At 35.1% G+C, this 19,678-nt stretch overlaps 2 protein-coding genes across 3 annotated transcripts; one reads left to right on the top strand and one right to left on the bottom strand.

Moving 5' to 3' along the window:
- Window positions 1-1,881: 1,881 nt before the first annotated feature.
- On the bottom strand, window positions 1,882-19,035 carry sec23a (Sec23 homolog A, coat complex II component). 2 transcript variants are annotated; one of them, XM_058987678.1, is made up of 20 exons: window positions 18,888-19,035; window positions 17,515-17,756; window positions 17,140-17,197; window positions 16,942-17,028; window positions 16,479-16,715; window positions 15,814-15,893; window positions 15,489-15,633; window positions 14,939-15,097; window positions 14,701-14,816; window positions 13,729-13,852; window positions 13,362-13,442; window positions 13,028-13,117; window positions 8,123-8,229; window positions 6,094-6,247; window positions 5,922-5,999; window positions 4,793-4,954; window positions 3,908-3,994; window positions 3,590-3,745; window positions 3,365-3,430; window positions 1,882-2,957 (listed from the first exon to the last, which is right to left on the bottom strand). In XM_058987678.1, exons 2-20 carry the CDS (start codon window positions 17,733-17,735, stop codon window positions 2,868-2,870), a joined length of 2,298 nt encoding a protein of 765 aa, XP_058843661.1. In that variant the 5' UTR covers window positions 17,736-17,756; window positions 18,888-19,035; the 3' UTR covers window positions 1,882-2,867. The 2 variants fall into 2 exon arrangements, with proteins under 2 accessions (XP_058843661.1, XP_058843663.1); XM_058987680.1 differs by lacking the exon at window positions 18,888-19,035 and adding an exon at window positions 18,327-18,442.
- On the top strand, window positions 9,214-15,237 carry LOC117423062 (histamine H2 receptor). Its single transcript, XM_034928027.2, has 3 exons — window positions 9,214-9,992; window positions 10,413-10,566; window positions 15,153-15,237. Exons 1-3 carry the CDS (start codon window positions 9,299-9,301, stop codon window positions 15,178-15,180), a joined length of 876 nt encoding a protein of 291 aa, XP_034783918.2. The 5' UTR covers window positions 9,214-9,298; the 3' UTR covers window positions 15,181-15,237.
- Window positions 19,036-19,678: the final 643 nt, after the last annotated feature.

Here is a 19,678-nt window from a genome sequence, read left to right as displayed (position 1 = left end):
TGCTTAATTGGACCAATTAAGCTTTTAATAAGTGCTTGATTGGTCCAATTAAGTAATTTAGGGGGCAGTTGGAACAAAAGCCAGGAGGACACCGGCCCTCCAGGACCAGGATTGGGCACCCCTGGTATAGGCTATATATATATATATATATATGCATGTGATGCTGTTTAACCAATCAGAGGATGTTATTTTTCCAAGCCGTGTTATAAATACACTACTTAGTTTAGACGACATCTTTCAAAAACTCTTCAAAATATTTAAATATTTAAATTTTGAAACTGCTTGACACAACAACCCCTCTGTACAGTGAGGCATGGCAGAATTCAGTGATTGACCTTGCTAAGGTTGCGTTGTGAAAATATGGAATTTTCATCAAAGCAGCCCTACTTGTGTGGAGCCAATTAATTTAGAAACTAGAGATTTTAACTAGAGAGCCATAATAGAATAATAATAAATAAAAAAAAACAAAAAAACACACACAACGGGTGAAATTTCTAAGCCGTGAACATTTTTTTTAAACATCAACTAATGAATTACCCATGTCAAGATAGCATTTCAGTATGCCTTTTTGTACCAATTACCTTCACATTTATGTCAATTTGGCTTTTCATTGAAATGTGTTTGCAACTTGGTAAACATTTGCTAAAAGGTTCAATGAGTAAAAACATTTATTGTCAATTAGCTGTTGCATTAAGCAAACTGAAAAAAAGATTGTTTATCCATTTGCTTTAAAGATCAATAGGGAAATGCTAAATAAACATTATTTGAATTGTATTCATTCCTACTCTGTGGGGAGCTGAGAAGCCTAGTATCTCAGCCTTTGTTTATAGCCTTTAAAAAAAAAAAAAAAAAAACTTATATAAACGTATATGAGCCTAATTTAAAACGACTAGCCTTATATAAAAGGTAGGATAGTCAAACAACCCTTGACACAGAAACTCACTGTACAGCAGTTCTGGGGGGGGGGGGAAATGAAGTAACCAGTAAATGTTGAGTGTTCTGATGGTTTGATGACATAACCAGTGACTCCACAGGAACCCATTCAAAGATTTGTTCATTTGGAGACAAACATGCCCAGTGTTGCTGAACTAGTGCCCAAACCTACTACTTTCTATTATACTGTCCATTGCTCTTACCTGAAGAGCAACCCACACAACTACATTTACCACAAATACGATATGATGGAATTGCTTGGATTACCCTGCTAGAAATGGTTTGTAGGTGAACAGCAATAGATGGCAATGGGATACAACTGTACGTGCTTCTGTATTGCTACTGACACTAAAGTAAAAAGATTATCATAAAAGCTACAATGTTAAATAAAAAGTAAATGTAAATATTTTTTACAATTTATTTTTCTTGAATCAATATTATAAAATAAATCTTGAACCAACCCTTAACCTTTCTACTGACTAGCTTATGACTAGCTCCCTAGACACTCTACCTACACTGTCTACTGGAAATCTCCTTAGATCTCTTTTAGAACTGCATAAAATGCTATACTACAACTATAAAATAAAAATCTTTAAAAGCAAGGCTATTTGGGAATGAAGTTACAAGGGCTCACACAATGGGTTCAGAGTGTGGGCTGTACTTTCTTAGAAACTGACTTAGAAATGTATACTTGTACTCACAATAGCCATAAACGTTAACATTTAAAATTAGCTAGATATGTCATACTTACTTACCTAATATCTTCACAAAGGTCCTTTTATAGTGCAATGGGAAGAACTCAAATAATGACTGCATGACTAGAAGCCACATAAACAAGATGACTGGTGGTCATCAGCCAAATGCTAGTAATGCATTTAAGGGTTACAGCCACAGCTCAGATGCCTAAAGTAAATCATATGACTAAAAATTATGAAAAAACAAACAAAATTATATATGAAGGATCAGGTTTATTTGAAATATTAAATATGCAATACTGTTTACAAACAAGGCATTCAATTCATTTAAAAAAAATCTAACTGAAAAAAAAGGTAGGCCTTCAAAAACCTACTCTAAACATTAGTGTTTGATTGTTCAGGGCGGTACATCCTCTGATAGTAATATAAGCAATATGGATAGGCAGTTTTACACTGACAACAAATTTAACATTTCAGTTTGTAAATTGCAATTTACTACAAAGTAGCAAAAATAAGGAACATCAGCATTTTCTAATAAATGTTCTTCTGGTCACACTTAATCTTTCCTGGTGTTTTATCCATCCACAAATTGATAATCATCACCTTCAGTATATTTTTGGTATTATAAGCAAATTCAACCGCATTACTGTGTACAAATACAAATTCAATGAAAAGCTATGAAAATATGCATTTAAAGACAACAGTAATTAATAGGTAGATACAGGGTAATCTGTATTTAAATCCCTCTTGTTTAAAACAGCCAATACAGATAAGAACAGGCATATACATGTAAACAATACAGGACTGTTGTGACGGTACCCATAAACGCCCCTCGTTTACACTGGCCAGGTCCAATATAAAATGTTTTTGTCAGGTACCCTGTCATGCCTGTATTCCAATCTTTATAAGAGTGATTTTTCATAAAGAACCAAGCCATTCAAGAAAGTACATTGACTAAACGGAAGGTAAAAAATCAGTGGCGGTCACAGGTACGTTGCTTGTCTTTCATATCGTATTACATTTATCTCAAAATAAAAGCAAACTAAGATTTTTCACATTTTATCAGCCGTAGTTTATTTGAATATGCATAGTAAAAACTATTTAGCCAACAGTAGTGTTTCCATCAAAAGTTTATTTTCTGCATAAACCATACTGTATTGGCTTTCTATAACCCAATGCAACAGAGAAAATATCGAGCATCAAGTCATCTATGTCTATCGCATTATTAGCCAGATGAGCTTAAGCTGCACTGGAAACAGCAAGTTTCTTTAAATGATCCATAAACACCTGCAAGCTGACATCATCAGTAAGGATTGGTGCTCCCGATTCCTGCAAAATGTGTAGAGAATTGAAAATGGTCACATGGGCACAATTTTAACATACAGCTTAAAATCATATATTTCTTTATTAATGGAGTGTAATGTAATTTAGAAAATGTTCAATGTCCAGTGATCTTGTTTTTATTCTATTTTATCACAGTAGAATAAATGATTAAAGCACACAATGCAAATTCAGAAACAGGCATTCAGTAAAACTAAACATGCCCAAGTAGAGTTGAACTATAATTAATTATCTGGAAGAAGACAAAAATGCAGACATATATATGGATTATTTTGCATACATTCCAAGTATGTGTTGTAAAACATTGTTTCATGACTTCAAAAAAAATATATATATAGATTTATTCTTTAATCTATGAACTATTTACCCATAAACAATTGTTACTGCTTTCTTACCTGGCCCCATGCATACATGTTGTTGTGGGTCTGAGAAGGGTTTACTTTAGATAAAAGAAATCTAGCCTGTAAAAAAAACAAAAAGACAAATATCAAGAAAAGACAACACAAAATCATAATATTTGAATCAGATAAAACATCACAGACTTATCAGTATAGAGTACTTTAAAATATATGTACTATATATGCAGTAAGATATTGATAAAAACAAGAGTGATTATTTACCTGACTGCCTCCATGCTCAGTGTCTATATATCTGGGCATTGGAAAACGACTATGGAGAATCTCCTGAGCATCATCGACCGGAGCCTGAAGCAGGTGTCGGAAGTTTTCATATTCTGTCATCTCTTGATACCCAGCCTTGCGCCACTGAGAGATTGTCTAGGAAAAAGAAAAATGTTTAACTTTTTTTCATTTTGGTCAGGACTTATTTCCTTTTCTTTTGGAAGCCAGTATATATTTTTTCCGGATTAACCTATTTGCTCTACCTGCTTTACCTAATATTACAACTACTACCTGGCATATATTGAAAGTTAGTATTACCTCTCCATGGTATATAAGGATTTGAAAGAACGTGTCCATCAGGAGAATGCGATCAGGCAGAATGCTGCTGCTGTCTAAAAGAACTGGCTGTACAAAGAATACAAAAGTCACATATTAAACATATCTTAAAAACATGAGAAAGCTAGCACTATATATGAGAGAGTAATCTGTCACGTATCTGACTGCAGTGGGACCAGAGTAAGGGTGGATATGTAAAAATGCAGATAAATGAATCCTGTTTTAAATACCATTATACACAGCTGTAACAATTACTATATTCACACAATTACTGTTTTCATATTCAGCTTTTATTAGGGTGCTCCCCTAAATCCCTTGTTTAGAAAGATACACGGTATTAATGCTTGTGACAGAGTAGCTGTCTGCCATGTGGGTGCGTGCATGCGCTGCTAAGTGACAGGCAGGAGATCGAGACAGAGGTTGAAGTTACCGCAGATGAGCAGGATTTATTTACATATCAACACACTGAACAGCTCACGTGACACTATCAGCAATGGGAGAGCAAGGAGCACATAGAAATCAGTGTACAAAAACTTTGGTAGGACCTACAATATCTGAACTAATCTTCTCTGTTCAATAATAAACATTGCTGAAGAGGTTGATCATGGTGGATAAACAGTTAGGCCGGATATGTGACTGGCAGATACGCAACAGATTACTGTAATTAATATATATATTTATACACACACATTATACACTCTTTCTTAGCAAGACTAATTACAATTATATTTGTAATATAATATGTATTGCTTCATACATTTTCAGGTTAGATTAAAATTATATATATATATATATAATACACTGTATGAACATGGCATTCACGTTTCTCAATGACTTAATATTATCTAATAGTATCATTCTCTTTACCTCTGGAGGTCCACTGAAAGAATAGGCATACAGGATAGGCTGGATCATGATGAGTGACTGTGTGAGGTCTTGCCGCATAAACTGATGTCGATAATATGAGCTCTCATCAGGACTGTTATTAAAAACTTGCAAAAATGGTGATCTTCTCAGATGAAACATGAACTACAAGAGAGAAGGCAAATGATGTCCGTTCTAAAAACTTGCAACCTGATCTGCAATTTCTATTAACCCTTCTAGAAGTTTACCATAGTAAAAGCAAAGCAAATTGCAATACAGCAGTGAAAGTATGGTACATATAGTGAAAGCATTGTAAAGAATATTAAAAAAGATTGCAAACCAGAGTAGTCCGGTGATAAAAGTATGCATATTTCCTGCACATAAAAGTCTATTTGTAAAAGGACAATCTTGCATAACATTAATCTGGCACCACAAAGAACGGGTCAATTTATCATCATATTACTTAAATAAGACAATGCAGCACTGTGTACTCGAAGCAACTGCAAGCAATCACTGATAAATAACCCCTTGTCTTTGGGTTTGAATTTGCTCTATGACCCATTAACAAACAAATCAAATTAAGTCTGGTTCAATAGAAATAACTGAATAAACAAGACCTTATGATAGCCATGTATGTGGACTATGTTTTAAGACACTTATTTATTTGTTTCTTGTTCAAAATTCTAGGAAGTAGTATTGCATTAGATATAAAATAGTATATGTTTTCATGGTTTCAGAGCAGTATCAGTTCCACTTTGGGGATAAATTCATTTTTACATTTATTCTGTAGGTGTGTTTGGCCATCTCGGATTGATCATTTACAGTACTGTACAGTGAGAAATTCAACAGGGAATCCAATAAAAACCCTCAAACCCTAAAATCCAAATACATTTTGCAACATGCATTTGCTAGATTTTAAAACTGTAGACATCAAAAAGAGTTTCTCAGCAGTATAATGCAATTTCCTTATTTAACCAAAGATCCTACAGACTACAGTAATTACACAGAATAAAGTAAATGCACAGAATAAGCTGCCACTTAAAGGACATCACAGTTTAAGTTCTGTAGTATCAATAAGACCATATACATTGCATTAACACATGCAATTATTTTGAAAAGGAAACTATACTACCTGCGGATAAAGTGAGAACGTTTCTGAGAATCTGAAGGAAGTGGGATCGTCCTTATGGTAATCTCCAAATTTCTGGCACTAAAATGAAAGAAAAACAAACAAACACATGCAATTACTATACACCCCCCACCAACCACTGCAAAAACTGTACCCTGGGTGCTCATTTACATACCAGCCGTATAAGCTGCCTGTCTAACCAGCGCAACACATCTGGTCCTTCTTCTGTCTCAGCTCTGTAAACTGCCAGTCTGGCCATAAGGATGGCAGAGGCTTCCTGATCAAACGATGCGGCAATGCTCTGTATCTGTGTCTGTGCATCTGCCCAACTAAAAGAAAAAGAAAGAATTGCAGGTTTTATTATTAGTTTTCCTGTTACAGTGGTAATGTTTATTGTGGGAGGGAGAGGGAGTTGGAGTTACATTGGTTCCTATGAATATTGCACCACTGCTGTATATTAATGTTTTAAAATCCACTTCCAACCCTTTAACTTCTGTATTTTTTTTTTCAGATCCCCACTCTATTAAGGGGTAGATTGGACACATTTACTAGGAAAAAGTAATTATCATGCAATCAGAGATTTTCAGTTTACAGTAGGTTTGACTATTAAATTCAAACCGAGCAGTCTGTACATCTTTACCTTATCTTAGTTAAAAATCATCAAGTTTCCTTGTGCCAAACAGAAAAAGGAATTACCTTGTTATATTCACAGAATAATAATAAAAAATCCAGTAAGTTAATTAAACAGGTTATGGAACATTTCACTTCATTATCAAAGACATTTGCTTGAAAAATGAAAAAAAGTCACTATGTTATTACACATCCTTCGTCACGTTGGTTTGACATGTGTATTGTAATTAACTGACAATGTAAGCTTTAAATTAAGGCGAAGAAAATAAGTAAGCAGAGGTTTTCCACGCTTTTCATATGATGACACGCTGTAAAAACAACAGATGCACTGCTAGTCAAGTCTGCATATTACAGCCTCAGGACAAAGATTAATATTCTCTACAAGACAAAAACAGTGGTCTTGCACTTCCATCACTAATGAGTGAAGAATTAAAAGCTGACTGTTAAGTTAACTGTGTGGCCACCTCTCAGAGGAATCCTAGGTTAGCAAAACAAATCTTTCCATGGGAACACAGAGAAATCATAATACATCTCTCCCAATTAACTGGCTGTAATTAATGAGTAGTTTAAACTGATTAACCCAAGCCTATACTTTATGTTGAACAAGCTGAGCAAGTTTTGTCAAGTTAGAGTTGTATTGTAATCAAGCCAAATCAGTAAAACCAGTGAGGCAGCATTGTCTCACGACTCGGTGCGCGACATTGTCAGTGATACAGAATTTTATCCATGACCATTTGTTCCCTCTTATTTGCATTTAACCTTCTCCATCAGGGAGCTACTGTTTATTATTTTCCCATGAAATGCAAGAGGCCTTGTGTCACAACAAGCTGTTTAGGGGCAGCAATGGGAACATGTTCCTTCTTTTGAAATATATCAATAATGTCACACACACACACACACACACAGCATGGGATTAATTGGCAATCTGGTCTTTTTTAGTATAGCAACTGCTGTCTTCAAGTGAAGAGAAGAACCCATTTTACATTCAAGAAGAATAACCTATTTTGGCAAGTGCTGTGCTTTGTTTTTTTAATATCAAATATTTTGTTATTAAATGCAACAGGACATTAAGTCATACTTGCTTAACCTGCAAGCACAATATCTTTTAATTTCTGCAATTTTTATTTATGGATTTCATCAGCATATGTAAATCAGCAATTTTATGAACCACAATTTAAGTATGTTTTTACTAGGGGGTCATAATTACCAAAGCTACAGGGGGCTACTAGGAATCCCTTGTGTGTTAAGGAAGGTGACCTAGGCAACAAAAGCAAAGACAGCTTGCTGTAAGGTTGCCATTAGACCACAAAAAAAAAAAAGTAAAATAAATAAGTGAATGAGTCCATAAGTGCCCATTCCAAAAACTCTGCAGTGGTTCAGTGTCGATGGCTACCGATTGCTCAGTAATTCACAGAATTGGAAATAATAATAATAATAATAATAATAATAATAATAATAATAATAATGTTAAAAATCAACTCATTAGCATTGATGCTGGATAACACAAATAATCAAAGACACATCCATATCATTAAATGTGACTTCAATGTATATTTTAAAAAAGAAGGACCTACTTTCTTGCAATTGTGGTAACTCGAATGCGTCTTTGTCCACTGGAATGTTGATACTGAGTCACGAACTGGACAGCACCACGTCCACCCTGAGGTATTGGAGCGTTATGCTGAAAAACAAATGTCAATATAAATTAATCACACAATATACATACAAATTGCTAATACATGTGTGCTTACAGTGAGGTCGAACAAGGATACTCCTTTAGATCCTGATAACAATTCAGCCTTCACGATCAAATGAATATGCTACAAATGTACTCTTTATCCCTTGATCTTTAAATAGATTATATACTTTGTGGGGACATTCTTTAGTGTACAAAGTGCCTTATATTGGTCAGCACCTCTTTTATAAAAAGCTTTGATGTGCATGAATGCATTCATTCATATATATATATATATATATATATATATATATATATATATATATATATATAGATATATATTCATTTTAATCACTGGTAAGAGAAGGATTATGCCTTCTCTTTCCTGCCAATTACCTTTAAAAGCACTTATCCCATACACATGAACACTAATTAACAGAAAGCCAGCTTCACAGCAGTTGTCTAGTGTACAGTATTACAGGTTACAGAAAATGGGGGGATGGGGGATTAATCCAAGCATTTTATCAAGGTTTTCTTATACTTAAAAAAAATAAATAAATAAATAACCACAAATAACCTAAAAGTTGTATATCCCTTACAATAATCTAAGATATCTAGTAAACAAGTGGCCTAAGTGGAGTAAATTCAATATTTCCCACATCTGAAGGAAGAGATCATATTTATTTGAGTATATTCTTTATAATCTTGTGTTTCTTTTTCACACATGCTTTGCATCTCATGTGTTATTGAACCATTCAAAAAAAGGGAAAGAAAAACAATGTGCATAACACCCATCTTCAGCATCGACAATACCAGCAACTGGTAGAGCAGTGAAAGAGTTAAGTAATCCCTCTCTTTTCATAACAGCTAACCCGTGGATGAACTCAGTCAAATTGCACTGAGACTGACTGTTACACATCACAGCAATGCATTTCTCTGTGCTTTATCCTGTACTGTTCCAGTATCAAGTTAACCATCAGGAACACAGGATTCTTCTAAAGATGGAATAGCCCGAAGAGCTTATCAGCAGCACACAAACTTCTTCCAATGACTTAAGCAAAAGACATTTCTTACAATGCAAATACATGCTGTACTCTACGCTATACTAATGATCCCTACAAGCATTGGATCTATACTTGCAAACATACTGCTGCTTCTTATATTTGCCTACAACCTGAAACTGCAGACAGAAACGTCAGCATTGACCTTAAACTTTTGCATCTGTGATTTACTCTTGGGGCTCACTGTGATTCCTTTTGGTGTCCATAACAGCCTTTTTGGGATTACAAACTATACCAAGGACAGTTTTGTTTGCCAGTCCACAGCTTTTTTTTATATGCTGCTGCAGCTTGCTTCAGTCCATTCACTCACTTGGTCCACAATAGACAAATTTACTGAAATCTGCTTTCCTTTGCATTCTGCTCAACTCTTCACAAAGAAGCGGACTTGGGCAATACTTTGCCTTCTGTGGATTTACTGCTTAATAAATGCTTCTTTCCCTTTCCTGGGGTTTGGATCCTACAAATATGGTGAAAGGAAGTTTATTTGCGCTCCAAACCTACAACAATCTTCCAAGGGTTATGGTGTAGTGCTGATAGCCATTGGAGTCATCATTCCAATACTGATAATGTGCTCTCTGTACATTTATATTGTTAAAATTGCAAGGAACCAAGCACTGCGTGGGACATTTGCGTGCAATGATCAGCACTGTTACTATGTACCTGCAAACAATTATTTCAGGAGAACTATTGTGCTGATTTCAACTGCAAGTAAGTTGACTTTTACATATACACTAACAGCACTGCATCCATGACCTTGCTCCAGCTTTTATGAGGAATAGTTAACAGATGTTTTCTCTTTAGAAACAGAAGATACAATGTGATTATTATTTGTACTGCACTTAAGAAAAACAAAAATGAACCCTGTTAATTACTAATTAAGGGTTACAAATCAATGTTCAATTGACTTATCTACACTGGCAATGCTTTTATTTAATATTTTTAATTTCAACATGTTTATTCCTCTGACATTAAACACACTGTCTTATTTACATTTACACTCATAAATTAGCTATACATTTTCAACCTGGTTACACTGTAGAAGATCCACCACTACTCAGTTGCTTATGCACATTTAACCACTATTATATTTTTCTAAAATGATTAATACATAATTTTCCTTTTTCATAGTGTGTCTTCTGGTTTGTTGGATGCCTTACATTACTATTAGTTTCTATGAAATGTTCACTGGGAACAACATTGCTCCTCTGACAGAAGTGATCGCCACATGGCTAGTACTATTTACATCAGCATTAAACCCGTGGGTCACCATTATGTCACAAAAGTAAGTACAAAATTAAATTACCGATAGCTTAGCATGTGACAGAGACAGAAAGATCAATGCATTCATATACTCCAAGAATCAAATTCTCCCAGTAACTACTACTAGGCAAGTTTAATCACAATTGGACAAGTTCTCTACATATACAAATCCCCAGCATGGAATAATAAAGTGTATATAAAAATGTTATAAAAAGTTGCAAAAGCACTGACTTTTGATAGGTTGATTGGTCACATAATGTGATCTTATAACAACTTCCACCCATAGAGGGCACAGTTTTCCAACATTTACTGGTTTTAATCCTATACTGTTCCGTTTAATTTATATTTTAGTCTATTACAGCATCCATTATTGGCAGGATGTTGTGAAAAATGCAGAATTATTAATTTCCCAGATATAATACCTTAGTGCTGTAGCTGCATGGCTGTATTGGTTTAAAAAAAGCATAAACACATATTCCTTGTTAGCTGCCTTTTATAAAGCAGTTTCTAGTTTAACGATTCTCAACTCCAGTTCCTGAATGCTGTACACAGTCCAGGTTTTACTTTAACCAGGTGTTAAGCAGAGTAATTTACAACAGGCAATCTAGTCACAGATGCATGTACTGTCATGTATGGGTAGTGGAGAGAAATGCAGATTTAAAATGAAGATATTCATGGTTACCAGGAGCTGAAGTTTTAACACCACTGTGCTTGGAACACATACTAGCAACGATAGATGCATCAGTGAAAGTTGAGAAATCTTGAGAAATTTCTATTTTCTGTGACTTATTCTCAACTATTGCTGATTAGTCCCTTTTTAATTGACTTTATAAGTACCCTGTATATTGAGCACAGTTGTTGTTTTGTGATGTACAGATCTTCTGAAAGGGTTACAAAATATTGTATACTTTTTTTTTTAATTTTATTTCAACTTTTTAGGAAATATAGAAAAGCACTACGAGAAAGCTGGAAGAAATTGAAAGTATTTCAAAACCCCATTAGGAATACTCTTTCTTCCTCCAAGGAGATCAACTTCAATTTAAAGCCTCAAACATTACTTCCTGGAAGAGTCACGCTCACCTCTTCGGACATAAAACCTGACTGGCAGTAGAATAAAAAAGTAAAGGTTACTTCTGCTACTGCAGGATCCAGAAGGGGGTGACCTGCATATACTGAGCAAAATGTTCCTACCAGATGGTGACAGATACCTGGAATGCAACTGCTGTTATTGAAAATCTGTACCAATATCTACATTAGAATCGCTAAATAGTCATGATGTGTGTCTTAATGTGGAATTGTCATTGTGGAAGTAACGTTAAATGACAGATAACTCAAACTTCCTTAAATTAACTTAGATGCAAATTTGACACTAAAATATAATTTTTAGGTGTACGCTACACTACATGGAGCTTGCTGAAAGTCTAGCCCTTTTTTCCTTTGAAATTTGAACCTTTATTTTTGGCGGGGAAAGAATTAAAACCTTGTTTTTACAATTCACTAGTCATGTTATTAGCACTCTGGATCATTCTTGGTACATAATAAAGACATTACATAACATATATTGTTGTATAAATGTTATTCTACATAACAGTTTCATTAGCTCAACCTAGGTTGTATAATAAAGGCCTGCACTTACCTGTATTTGCTAGCCTTTTCACTTGTCATTCTGAGCCTATACTAGTGCAGCTTTTAGACCAGCAGCCGCACTGCCGGTGCTAACCTATGGTGAGGTTTTCAAAACAGACTGGAGGGTGAAGCCACCAGTGTTTAAACAGTGGAGGATTTTTTTTTTATTATTATTATTTTTATAACATGATTTGTCAGTCCCTATATTTTTTTTTTTTTACAGTTGTACTAGTATAGGTTTAACTGAGAAATGAGGTCATCTTTCTGATGCTCACGTTAAAATCCGTTATTGTTTTTTTTTTTTTTTTTAATGTGTCAAAACAGCTTTTGTACTTAAATGCATAACAGAATGTTATTTACTTTTTATTTTAGTAGTATTTAGGCTATATTCAAGCCATTGAAAAGAAATTATTGAATCAAAATATAGGTCTGCTTAACGTACAGGCTGGTGAAATCAACACACAAGTCCAGTTGTGGCTTATCCTGGTGGGGTATACATTAATCATATAAACCACTTAGTTTCGTCTAGTTTTCAATAAGGGTTTAGTATTATTAAGTAAAATATTATCTACTATGTATAAAATCAACCGGTGTATTTTTTTTCTATCTAAGAAGCTCTCTGCTTTATTGATCAGTAACTAAAAGTTTTCATAATAAATACATGAAACAAACATTAGAAACAAATCCTTAATTCATGCCACACTATACAGTAGTTACAGTATACAACACTGCCCCCAAGTGGGGAACTGATAACTGACTAAGTAATTATGTATAATATAGCTTCTAATTGGTTTTTTTTTTGGGGGGGGGGGGGGTTAACACCTTTTATAACAGCCTGAAAAAAATATTTTACATACCTGATTCACCACCTCAAAATATATTGCCAGGGTTGAGTTGTGATCAAGACCACAGATCTTCCACTGGCAAGTGCCACCTGTTCCTATCTCCTATATGAAAAAATATAAAGCTTTTTGTAAGCAAACATAAGAATTATCAAATGAACAGTTACATGAACAGTACCAATAATTCTTGCTGAGGTTATATATTAGATGTTTCTACATGAATTCATCATAATAACTAATATTTTTTACACTGTTGAACAATGTTTTCTCAAAGGATTAAGCTTAAAATGAAGATAAAGGAATATATTTATCCAACTGAAAAGCAAAGTGGGAACCTTAAAACACATACATTTTCTGATACACAGGGTCCTTTGGCACTGAGTGACACACAGGGGCCAATTGCTCCAGAAATCTTGATTTCCCTTGAAGTCTAGTAAGAAAAAAATATTAAAAATGATAAAATCTACAGCAGTTATGGCCAGGAACTATTTCATACTGCCAGATTAGACTGTCTGAAAAATAGTGTCAGATAAATGCAGATAATATTTTCAACCCTTCTTAACAAACCTTTTATTAAAATAACTATTTGAAATGTTTGCAATATCAGTAGGCTCTACTTGTAAGCATTGTGATAGTAACCACATACAGCAGAACAGTTTAAAAGGTGGTAGTCATTGTTAATATGTCCCAATAATCATATATACTGTAAGGTTTACCTTTATTTCCAATGTGCCTCCAAATGCCATTTTAAAAACCCCCTGGACATCTTTGGTAAAAACCCTCTGAAACGTTTGCTTGAACAAAGATGTGTTAAAGGAGTCTGCCATTACCATATAGCCCCTAGAGAAAACAAATGATGGTTTCAGTTTTACAAACTTCAGTTCAGCATATCGCACATCATTTAGTGCCAACAATTCCTTTGTTACTGTTTTATTAGACGGGAAACTTGTAAGACTACATGACACGTACGGTTTGGTTGGTTTACTGATATGATGGGCAACTTGGTAACTTCCACCATCAATGCTAAGCGATAAAGTTCTGTCAGCCCGTAATTCTAACTGGGGCTGACACAGTGTCCCTATTGAAATCATTTTGATCCCCATCTTCATCTGATGGAAATTAACACACAAACTATCACACCTCTTCAAAGTCTTGGCTCTAGTCATCACATCGTGCCATCAAACTGGCATCAGCTGTGGCTCAACCTATTAACTCGTATCATTGTTTGAATATTAGCAACACCTCATGCTACACAGCAAGGGTTCCCAAACCTTTTTGGTTCAAGGCCCCCCCATGACATTTGTCGTCCTGATCGAGGACCCCCACCCAAACAATCCATAGAAATGGAGTCCCTTGCCAAAACATATTTCTATTTATATATCTTTTTGTATTTTCCTTTATTTATATTTATTTTGTACATATTGTATATATGTGTTTGTTTTTGCATTTTTATTGCCTGGAACTTTTTTGTTATGGAATACATGTTATTTGGAATATATTTTGTTAGATTTTGTTTAATTTCTGTAAGTCGCTTTGGATAAAAGCATCTGCTAAATAATTTAATTAATAATAACTTCTAAAACTGGACTAAACTTAGCGGGCACAACCTTCAAAGTACAGATTTTTTTTAAAAACTACATTTTTAGGAGGGATGAGGGCTACCCAGTAGTTTACCTATAAACACTTACCCTGTGTGATTGGAACAGCATTTCATCTCCAGAAGCCCAGTTTGATCCAGTGCACAAGCATAGATGTCAATTATATGTCCATTTGTAGAGGCTCGACTGGCCAGTGACTCATAGTGCTAATGCAAAGACAGAAGTATATTAATTCAAACTGAACACAAGAGACATATCCTTCTGTTTAAATAATGAACACAGCATCAGCTCATTGCAATGTACTGTATAATAAAGTCTTTTAGGTTACCTTTGTTCCTTTCTTCATGAACTTTGCATTATCTTTTTCAATGTCATGCCAGGACCGTATGGGCGTTTTCAGTTCATCACCAACAACCATTCCAGGTCCCTGAGTGGCTGGTCCTCCTATGAACGTCATGATGCGAGCTCCGGTGTTAGGGAATGTACACTAGAGGAAAAGAATACTAGGATGAATATCTTTTTTTTTCTTTTGCTTTGTTTAGGACCAAGATGAAAAGACAAGAGCAGTGACAGATACATCCACAGCCACTACCCATCAATACCTTCCTCTGGATTAACAACGGGTGCTTTAGACTGTATATCAAAGCACAACTTAAATGAAGTTTTAACATCATGTTTAATGTTTTATATAAATATAAACTACTGGAAAACAGTAATTAGCGTATAAGATAATTGATACATTATTCTTTTCATAATCGCATTCTTGTGAAATGGTAACAGTTGAAATTTATAATCACCACCGTACAAGAATGTTCATACTATTTCTTGAAATTAGAACCTCAACCTGAGGTGACCAAAAACCAAAGAAAGACCATTACCTCCAGCAAGCCAACAGCAATGGAAAGTGCGACCCCTAAAGATCGCAAGGGTCTTTTCCCTTGTGTTACTGGCCATGGATCACGCTGCAGCTCTCCCAAAAGGTCTGTTAAGTTCATGTCAATTTTCTGCACAGGCTGCAAAAACCTAAACAAAATTACAATACAGTAAGTCTTTCTTCAGTTTAAAGCACATGAACCTGATTTAATTTGCCAATCCTTACCACGCAGCTTCTGTCTCTACATTTAATTTTAAATTCACCTTAAGCCATGCACTTAACAGCCCAAACATGACAGATCAAACTGCAAAACAATATACTCAGGTTACCTGTTGGAGGGGGGTGGCTGTTGTACCTGAGGTCCACGACCTGCCTGTGCTGCAGCTTGTTTAGTCAAGCCCAACATTTCCTAGAAATAGAACAAATTACAACACAATCTTAAAAGAAAAAGAAGGAAAAAAACAGCACCCTCTAACACAGGGGTGTCAAACTCCAGTCCTCGAGGGCCGCAGGGTCTTCTGGTTTTCATTCCAACTTAGGCTCTCAATTAACATAATTGATCTAATTATTTGTTGAATTTGACATATTTAATATTTTTCAAGGTCTTTTACAGTTGATGGTTTTAAAAATGCACTTGATTCACTACCTGTGAAACATTTTGAGGCTTGAAGAGGTGTTAAATGTGTCCAGTTAATCAAATAATTAGACCAATTAAGTAATTGAGAGCTTGGGTGGAACAAAAGCCAGAAGACACTGCGGCCCTCCAGGAACTGAGTTTGACACCCCTGCTCTAACAAGTACTGAGGCTGCAGAAGACTGTGGTGGGACATTTAAAACAGATATTCCTCTTGAATAGTACAAAATAGCTGAATTGTCCCAACTTAAAAAAAAAATGGTGACTGGCAAGATAAAACAATCAATTGTCTTCAGATATGACTGAATAACTATTCATCGATCTAATTTTATTAATCCCAATTCATAGTGTGTTACTAACCTGGAGTTGTTTCGCACTTAAATCTTTTGTTCCTCTGAAAACGTAACTCTTAGAAATTCCTTCACAACCCAGTTCATGGACCTGTACCATTCTGCCAAAGGTAATGAGTCCCACCAAAGCAGTCGGTGGTAAAAGACTGAGGGACATCTGCAAAGACTCTTTAAGTGCCTGTAAATCCTCATCTTCCATGCAGGTATCAACCACATAGAGAAAAACTAAAGGCATTTGGGGGCCACGCTGAAAAATGAAAGCAAAACTGGTAAAGATGAGGTGTCAATAAAGTAGTGTTTTTTTTTTTTTAGTCAACATTTCACAAAGCTATATCTATTCTAAAAAATGAAATTATTTGACTTGATAAATAGACATGGCATTGCAGTGTAATATTTATTATTCTGAGTGACCATAAGTTTACCAGAAAAAAGCAACAGTACTCTGATTATCTGTCTTTAAACAAGCGAGATACCTGTACTACATATTCAATTGTGGAAAACTGAGGAAGAAGCTCAGCCGGTTGGTTCATCTCTGAAATCCCAGCGTATGTAGGTGGAAACTGAAATTAACAGATACGAACAGCAATTTAAACTATGTTAATTAAAAAGCAAACTGTGCCTATACATTAAATGTATAAATTTGAAATACCAGAGTGCTTTGAATTTAATACCTGATTTCTCTGATAACAGAAATTACAAGCCCACAGCTTTGCTTTATAATCCACTTGACTGGAAAAGAAAGAATGGGCAAATATTTAATATCATAGCAATAATAATCTTCTAGTTAACTACAATGAAACTAGTCATACATTGCAAACAATATTTGCATAATTACAGATTAAACTGGAAATTAATAAACATTTTTTCTGAGTGATGCCAGAGTTAATCATTTGGAATAATGAATAATAAAAACATGTTTCAGTACCGTTTTACGATTTACTTTGGATTAAAGTTAAAATGCCACTGAAACATTTTCCATCTTAATATTTTGGCACGTTAACTTGGGATAGCATAGATACATACTAATTCAGGAAATATTTACTTACCATAAAGGATTTAAAACTGCTCTGCAAGTCGCCCTGCTACACAGAACTGGTTCATACTGAATGGGTGGTAAATCAGGTCGTTCCTTTAGTGGTGTGAACAGGGTCGACACGGGAACCACCATTCTTGTGGCTTCCAATCGGCTTGACGGCCAAACATTCCAGCTAAACCGAACCCCATCCCGGTCCTCATTCTGCTGAATGAACTCCTGGAAGGTTGCCATAGTTTCCTTACTATGCTAGATCTAGGGAAAATGGGAGATCATTTTAGGTATTAAACAAACATGATGTGTTAACTTCCCACTGTAAATCAAAGTGTTTTTTTTTTACTTCAGGGTGCAGTTTGAGACATTACAGTAAACTACAGTAAGAATGTAGCAATTCTGTGCCGTTTCCTATTAGTTATGCAAGTGTGGTTTTCCTTTCAAAAAAATGTAGCAGTGTACACTGGATAAAAAGATTTGATAAATGTTTGGAAGTAGTATGTTTTTTTTACTATTATTATTATTGTTTGTAAATATTCAATAAAACATTCAATATCAAAATAACAACTCAGACAGATAACATAGGTATGGGTAATTGTTTGCAATCATGGGTTCACATAAAACACATGCATATAAATCAACAAACTGCATATTGAAAACAAAACAAAAAATATCGCAAATCAGATCTATAGAGGATATAAAGGCCAACTATCAATGGTTTAAAATAGTGTGTATGTGTACATCTATATATACATACTACAAGGCTGTAATATAACGTAACGCAAAATAAATGTATACGAAATGTTCTATACTACATACATAACGACGTACCATAGGCCCCAGCTGTCTCTCGTAAGAACTGTGCAAGCAAGCTCTCTGACACCAGTTTGAACTCTGGACGTACAGATGCCAACGCTGCACCGATTTGCAGCAACTCAGACACCAGTAAAATATATTAGCCGACCATTTTAATTTGGACTAATACTAGCGAGTTAAATAACCACAACCTACACTATAAATGTATTTCCATTTAAACATACATTATAAAACGAATTCAAATTATGGCACACATATAATAGTAAGCAAGTATATACTGACTGCAACTGCAACTGATTATCAAAAACGTAATTAATCCAGGTGCTACATCAAGTAAAAATGACTAAACCCAAAAATCCAGCATAGCATTGAGATACGCCGACCTCAGAGCGATAGCTCGGTATAGTACTACTTCCACTGCCTGGCATTGCAGATTCAAGTTTTTCAACATCTACCTGCAGTACACACCTCCCAACATTTTTGATTAATGTCCAACAAACCCTTATCATCCACTGTTAGTTTTTGTAAGCTAAAACATCTTGCTTTTCAGAGCAGCTGTGTAAATATTTGCCTTACCAACAGAAAGGCTGCTGCCGCTTCTCCCGTACACAACGCCGCTGCCTGAGCTCCAAGGGCCGAAGGATCTGACAGCCTATCCCGGTGACGTCGTCAACAACATGGCCGCCCCTTTGCATTGCCTGCCACGTCAAGGGGCACAAACTGTAAACCTGTCACAGCAAATCAATTCTGACTTGTTCTCTGCACTATTTACAGGTACTAGTAGTTAGAATTATGCTTGGCAAGAAATGGTGAAACAACCATGCATTTTTTTTTATTATTATTATAAGGAAGCTTTAAATAATAAACATGTTTGTTTAATTGAACCTGTAAAATCGGGATGACTTATTTCTGGAGACCCAGGTTGTACGCCCGACCGTAGCAAGTTTACAACATTGAGTTATATTAATTTGAAGGTGTGGACTGTAGACAACAATAACTTTAGAATTTTACACAGGCCGATGGTTCCAAAGACGCTCATTAGAACTAATCTTGTACTAACTTACCTAAGGTAACGTTAGGTGGGCCAAGTTTGAACCAGCATTAGTCTCTGGAATAAGCACTAACATTTCAGACAGACACGGATAAAGAAGTGCTGATGGATGCAGAATTTTTAAAAAAAAAATTCTAGATAATATGATCAATTATTTTATATTGTAAATATTATATAAATGGCATGAAAATCATAATTGACCTTTGTTCCACTAAAAAACCTAATATATCTTGTGTATTGCTTATTTCTCGAATTGTGTATTATAGTACTACCTGTAAAATGTTTCGAAAGGGTATGTCTGCTTTTCACAGCTCAG

This window comes from Acipenser ruthenus, chromosome 15 (assembly GCF_902713425.1).
Source record: "Acipenser ruthenus chromosome 15, fAciRut3.2 maternal haplotype, whole genome shotgun sequence".
NCBI classification, from domain to species: Eukaryota; Metazoa; Chordata; class Actinopteri; order Acipenseriformes; family Acipenseridae; genus Acipenser; species Acipenser ruthenus.
Note: the sequence above shows the minus strand (reverse complement) of the source record. Positions and strands in the feature narration are given on the sequence as shown.